The sequence below is a fragment of the Penaeus chinensis genome, unplaced genomic scaffold, assembly GCF_019202785.1.
Source record: "Penaeus chinensis breed Huanghai No. 1 unplaced genomic scaffold, ASM1920278v2 CTG_5030, whole genome shotgun sequence".
Taxonomy (NCBI): Eukaryota; Metazoa; Arthropoda; class Malacostraca; order Decapoda; family Penaeidae; genus Penaeus; species Penaeus chinensis.
This window is the reverse complement of record NW_025918305.1, coordinates 3,315-11,163: the sequence shown is the minus strand read 5'-3', so window position 1 is coordinate 11,163 and position 7,849 is coordinate 3,315. Positions and strand designations below refer to the sequence as shown.

The window sequence follows — 7,849 nt, the reverse complement described above, 5'->3', positions numbered from 1 at the left end:
ATTCTCTGCAGAGAAAAACTAAATGTCAATGTCATCGAGTAAAAGTATTCCGAGTTAAATCGAAATGTCATTATTATACACGTATACCCTCTTCGGAGAAAAATGAAAGGTTAGTTGATATGTGCAAGTCACGTAAAATCAAGCACCACTAAATGTCAAGTCATAACCGCAATTCTCTTGCAGAGAAAAACTAAATGTCAGTGTCATCGAGTAAAAGTATTCCGAGTTAAATCGAAATGTCATTATTATATATATATTGCAAGCACCCCCCCCCTTCTTCGGAAAAAAAAAGGAAATATCCATTGACGTATATCTCTTGGTACTTGAAAGATGTAAATTATAGAGGTGGTCCTTATACCCCTCCCCCTCCCCAGTAAAATATTGCCAGATATGATTCAACTGTAATAAAAGTGGGTTCCATTTTTCCACTATAATATATGTTATTTTCTATTATTATCTTTAAAAAACTAGGTTTCTAGCAAAATGGATGGTGTATACACCATTGTTGTTATTATTATTATTATTATTATTATTATTATGATTATTATGATTATTATGATTATTATTATTATTATGATACTACTACTACTACTACTACTACTACTACTACTACTACTACTCTACCTACCTACCACACCTACCACACCTACCACACCTACCACCACCTCACTCATTTTCCACTTGATATATTTTTGTTAACATTGAATTTTAATCTTTTAACATTCTATATTTGGAACCCACTTTCATCTTAGAAAGAAGTGACTAATCATAAAAGGCGGAGTTACAGTTATCAAAACAGGATTCCTCTGGGGGCGGGGCCTAGAGCGTATAAAAGGCACGACATGCAGCAACTCGATACATTTCTCAGACATCTCCTGACAGTATAATATTCTTGTGCTACATTGTGATCAAGAATGGACATCATAAATCCATATGGAGGTAAGTAAAAAAAAAATAAGACACAGTATAACATATATATATATATATATATATATATATATATACTGATATCTCTAACTCGATAACATATATGTTTATATAATATAAATATTTCGCTAACATATATGTTTCTATACTATAACTTTATATATATTTTAACATATACTTTCTTTACATTTTTATTTCGATAGTAATAGATATATATATAAGATTATATATTGTGTGATTTATTTAACATATACTTTCTTTATATTTTTATTTCGATAGTAATATATTTTTATTTCGATAGTAATAGATATATCTAAGATTATATATTGTGTGTTTTATCTATATATGTGTATATATATATATATATATATATATATATATATGTAACTAATATTCGTATTTCTATATGATTCACTTTCATTGTGATCGGAATATAAACAAAACGCAAAAAAATGAAAACCGAAAAATGTAAGTCAAAAATTTTATCCACTATGCTAAACTTCTAAAAAAATTTCCGTCTGCCTAATCTCCTAGAGGAAAACTTTCACGATTAAGATTAATACAAACTTACCACGGCGCCTAACCTAAATATTTTATTTCCATTTTTAAAAAAATTACCACAGTGCCTAACCTAATTATTTTATTTCCAATTTTTTAGTGCCTAACCTAAATATTTTTTTTAGTGCCTATCCTAATTATTTTATTTCCATTTTTTTTTAGTGCCTAACCTATATATTTTATTTCCATTTTTTTTTAGTGCCTAACCTCAATATTTATTTCCATTTTTTTTAGTGCCTAACCTAAATATTTTATTTCCATTTTTTTTAGTGCCTAACCTAAATATTTTATTTCCATTTTTTAATAATATACAATTACGAAATTCAGGTAGTGTAATATATTATAGTGAGTGAGCATAATCATGTGAGATTTTCTCGATTCGGTGTATTTTCACACTTATTTTCGAAATAACTCAATATTTCACTGAAGTTTAGCATAATGGATATAGTACTGAGGTGTATGGTTAACCTAACGAATTTTTTTTATTTTATTTTTTCTCAAAAATATGAGCTTTAATAGCACTATAATATATATATATATATATATATATATATATATATATATATATTATAATATATATACATATAATATGAAAGCTCCTTGTATTATTTCTGAATTTCGACTTTAATTTTTTCGGTTTTCATATTTTTTTTTGCGATTTTATTTATAGTCCGATCCAACGAAAAAATTATATGAATCATATAAAAATATAAATATTAAAATTTCCCTAATTCATATGGGAGTTTTCGGCACTTAATTTTTTTTTCTTCTAGGGGATTTGATTGTAACTTAATATTCATCATAATCGGTGAAATTTTCAGAAAGAAATATCTAAATCGGTAAAATGTAATTTTTTTTCTTCTAGGGGGTTTGATTGTAACTTAATATTCATCTTAATCGGTGAAATTTTCAGAAAGAAATATCTAAATCGGTAAAATGTTTATGTTTTTAATGTTTTTAAAAAGAGACACATATTTCTAATATATATATATATATAAGAGAAGTTGCCTATTATGAATTATTTGTCTAATAACAAAATTTCTGTGTAATTTAGCCTGTAAATCGGAAATTATATATATTATGTTATTTAAATATGCTTTTTATTATTAGTTAATAATTAACAATATATATTCACATATATCAATATATATATATATATATATATATATATATATAAGTTTACAATATATGATTATTCATATATAGTAATATTATTTCGGTAATTCTATTATATGCTATTTTCATTATTAATTAACATATTTTGTAATATATGTTTTTTCATATATAGTGACATGATTTTGGTAATTCTATTATATGCTTTTTTATTATTATTCTTATCTAATATGTTATTTCGTTAATTTTAAATAGTAACAATATCATTATATCCATATTTTACAATCAACCATACCCTAACAGTGTAACCAACCATGTCCATATTCTAATAGTATTCTAATAGTTTCAGAATATATAATATCTTTTTTACTTTCAGGATGTAGCATAGGAAAATTAATAGCAAATCCATTAATACCAGAAGATGACACAATACCAACTACTAGTAAAGATGACATGTATATAGACCAATATCAGATTCCTGGAAATATACCCTCTAATTATATATTGGTTAATCAGTCACCATCAAATGATTCTTCTGATTACATATTGGTTAATCAGATACCTTCAATATCATCAAGTGATTCATTATCATCAAGTGATTCATTATCATCAAGTGATTCATCTGACACAATGAAGTATTTGTCAATAAACAAGTCTATAGATTCAGTAAACCAGTCATTAGATCCAATGTCATTGTCTAATTTAAAACATTTGACACCTATGTTAAATAAGTTGACCTCATCAATATTACAAGCTTGTTCTTCTGATCGTTTGGATAACCCCCAACAAGAACAAAGAATTCATCAGTCACTACCGCCGGTATTATCGCTGGCACCATCAAAGCAAAGATTATTAAAGATGTGTCGAGAGATAAAGTCGATATCAACATCAATAAATCAACTCACTCCTGATGAACAAATAGATATAGGACATATCTTAGTAGAAATATTACAAAATAAGATATCCATGCTTTCAGAGATATTGAATCACAATCAGCCTAAGAAACTCCCACTAAATCAACAACCACAGCAAGTAATACCATTGAATCAGCAAGTACAACAAATATCTCAACAACTACCACTACAATATCAAGCATCATCACAATTATTAGAACAACAACCATCACAACAACAACAAGCATCATATATAGACCAACAAATACCACAAGTATATCGACAAGCACCACAACAACAAGTACCACAAGTGTACCAACAAGCATTACAACGACAACAACAACAAGTACCACAATTGTACATACAAGTACCACGACGACAACAGCAAGTATCACAAGTATACCAACAAGTACCTCAACAACAACAAGCATCCCAAAAACAACATATATCAATACCAAAGAAATATAAAGTGTATCAACAATCACAAGTACCGATACTAAATCAACAAGTACTGCAAGTACCACAACAACAACAACAGGTATTACAATTACCACGAGTGCAACAGCAAGCACCGCCACAACAACAAATACTACAAATGCACCAGCAAGCACCACCACAACAACAAGTGCTACAAGTACCACAACAACAACAACAACAAGTACTACAACAAATGTCACGAGTGCAACAGCAAGCACCACCACAACAACAAATACTACAATTACCACAACAACAAGTACTACAACAAATGTCACGAGTGCAACAGCAAGCACCACCACAACAACAAATACTACAATTACCACAACAACAAGTACTACAACAAATGTCACGAGTGCAACAGCAAGCACCACCACAACAACAAATATTACAATTACCACAACAACAAGTACTACAACAAATGTCACGAGTGCAACAGCAAGCACCGCCACAACAACAAATACTACAAATGCACCAGCAAGCACCACCACAACAACAAGTGCTACAAGTACCACAACAACAAGTACTACAACAAATGTCACGAGTGCAACAGCAAGCACCACCACAACAACAAATACTACAAACACCACAACAACAACAACTATTACAATTATCACGAGTGCAACATCAAGCACCACCACATCAACAAGTACTACAAGCACCACAGCAACAGGTACCACAAAAACAACAAATATCACGAGTGCAACAGCAAGCACCACCACCACAGCAACAGGTACCACAAAAACAACAAATATCACGAGTGCAACAGCAAGCACCACCACCACAGCAACAGGTACCACAAAAACAACAAATATCACGAGTGAAACAGCAAGCACCACCACAACAACAGGTACCACAACAACAACAAGTATCACGAGTGAAACAGCAAGCACCACCACCACAACAACAGGTACCACAACAACAACAGGTATTAACATTATCACGAGTGCAACAGCAAGCACCACCACCACATCAACAAGTACTACAAGTACCACAACAACAACAGGTACCACAACAAGTATCACGAGTGCAACAGCAAGCACCACCACAACAACCAGTACAACAACAACAACAAATATCACGAGTGCAACAGCAAGCACCACAACAAATACTACAAGTACCACAAATGAAACAGCAAACACAATACCAAATACCACTACAACAATCACAGAAGCTACAACCATCGCAACAAGTGCACCAACCATATACACAAAATAATCAACAGCAACAACAAGAAGATCTACAAAAACAACTACAAGATATTCAAGACCAAGTAATTCAAGACCAAGTAATTCATGACCAAGTAAATCAAGACCAAGTAATTCAAGACCAAGTAATTCAAGACCAAGTAATTCAGAACCAAGTAATTCAAGACCAAGTAATTCAGAACCAAGTAATTCAAGACCAAGTAATTCAAGACCAAGTAATTCAGACCAAGTAAATCAAGACCAAGTAATTCAAGACCAAGTAATTCAGAACCAAGTAATTCAAGACCAAGTAATTCAGAACCAAGAAATTCAGAACCAAAAAATTCAGAACCAGGATCAAGTAATTCAGGATCAAGTAACTCTGAACCAAGAAATTCAGGATCAAGTAATTCAGAACCAAGAAACAGCACAACTACCATCACTATTTGATCAACAACAATTACAACATATGCAAACTGAGCAACAACCACAATCAGAACAACACCCCTCATCTCAACAACAATCCTCATTAATAACATATATTATTGATGAAAATCCACAGGATGAAATGCCACAGGATGAAATGTCACAGGAACAGGATTTATTTAGTTTTATAAATAATAGTTTTATAGATTATGTACCAGCTTATCATAAACCATATGGGGGAGAAAATAAACAGGTTTCTCATTCTTCTTATAAACGATCATCCAACTCAATAAATGTCACTCCTCAAAAAAAAAAAAAAATTCATAATGATAGTGGTGATAATATTGAAAAAAAAAAAAAATTATAATAGTGGTGATAATATTGAGGAAAATATTGAAGAGCTGCTCAGTAATAACATTGATATTGAAATGCTTTTCAATATAAAAAACCGAGATGATCAGAAAGGTGAAGGATCTGATGAAAAAGCTGGAGGACTTAATAAAGGTAGTGGCTATAGTAGTAAAGGTAGTAAATGTGGTTATAGTGATGAAGGTAGTAAATTTGGTCATAGTGGTAAAGGTAGTGGTCATAGTGGTAAAGGTAGTAGTCATAGTGGTAAAGGTAGTGGTCATAGTGGTAAAGGTAGTGGTCATAGTGATGAAGGTAGTAAATTTGGTCATAGTGGTAAAGGTAGTGGTCATAGTGGTAAAAGTAGTGGTCATAGTGGTGAAGGTAATGGTTATAGTGATGAAGGTAGTAAATTTGGTCATAGTGGTAAAGGTAGTGGTCATAGTGGTAAAGGTAGTGGTCATAGTGGTGAAGGTAGTGGTCATAGTGGTGAAGGTTGTGGTCATAGTGATGAAGGTAGTAAATTTGCTCATAGTGGTGAAGGTAGTGGTCATAGTGGTGAAGGTAGTAAATGTGGTCATAGTGGTGAAGGTAGTGGTTATAGTGGTGAAGGTAGTAAATGTGGTCATAGTGGTGAAGGTAGTGGTCATAGTGGTGAAGGTAGTGGTTATAGTGGTGAAGGTAGTAAATGTGGTCATAGTGGTGAAGGTAGTGGTCATAGTGGTGAAGGTAGTGGTCATAGTGGTGAAGGTAGTGGTCATGATTCAGGTCATGATTCAGATGATAGTAATGATGATTATGAAAATGATGATAATGAAGAAGAAAGTGACAATGATAGTAGTGATGATAATAGTAGTGATGATGATGGCACCACTTCCAATTTTACTATTCAGTTTAAACAGGGGGATAATGGGAATGATATCCAAGAATATATAGATAATCCTATTATGATGGCATGGGCTAATAAAGCTGAAGTAAATGATGCAATTGAGCTTCACAAGAAACGAAAGAAATATGCCGAAGATACATGCCTTACGGATATATTTTCAGCATGCCCGATACATCTGAATGGTTTCCACTATGATAACTGTAAATGTAATCCTAGAATTATTAAGAATAGTGTGTTTGTTACTAAGGATGATAATGATTATTGGGAAAAAGCTGGCACAAGAAAGAAATTCTTCAAGCATTTTCAGAATAATATTGTAATAGACGAGTTTGTTAATATGGAAAGTAATGTAGCTACAACAGTCGAAAAACTCAGATCGATGTTACGTGAACTGATGGCACCCTTTTTCAACAAGATTTTGAATAATATTAACAAGATGAAACGGGATAGGAATCGTATCAGTAATGAAAAAATTAAAAAGAAAATAATAAACTCGGATACTCGCAATAAGTGGGACACTGCATATCCGTCAATAGATGATAACTTTGACAGGGAATATCCCTTCAAAAATATTTATAGATTTAAGAATATTGATGACTATATACCCACTGTTCATATACAGAATATCAGTGTTATAAAGTGTATTATTACACTTCTCATTACACCATCAAATTTTACAGAAGTGTATACTCCCTCATCAAGGGAACTGAAAAGTATCTCTAATAAAAAATTGATTAAAAGTAAAGATGATAGCATGATTACGGAAGCAATTTATTGTATATTATTTGTCATATTTCGTCACATGTCATATGGGAATATAGGTAAGTCAAATGGAAATTCAACGCAAAGCCGTAAGTTGAAGAAAAGCCGTAATAGTATCCCGGCAAATCCCATTTATCAAGTCATGATTGATTATAGTTTAGTTGATCCTTCTTATTCTGGCAGATATAAGAAGATTATACATAATCCATTGACACTGGTATATAGGGATAGAGGAAATAATCATGAAGATATGTTTCAATTAAAAAATAGTG

The 7,849-nt window shown here is 31.7% G+C and overlaps 1 protein-coding gene across 1 annotated transcript; it reads left to right on the top strand.

Annotated features, from left to right (window-relative positions):
* Positions 1-914: 914 nt before the first annotated feature.
* Positions 915-7,538, top strand: LOC125024796 (putative mediator of RNA polymerase II transcription subunit 26). The gene is made up of 6 exons (XM_047612559.1): positions 915-939; positions 2,975-3,040; positions 3,353-4,029; positions 4,816-5,189; positions 5,458-5,558; positions 7,438-7,538. The coding sequence occupies exons 1-6, from the start codon at positions 915-917 to the stop codon at positions 7,536-7,538; spliced, it is 1,344 nt and encodes a 447-aa protein (XP_047468515.1).
* Positions 7,539-7,849: the final 311 nt, after the last annotated feature.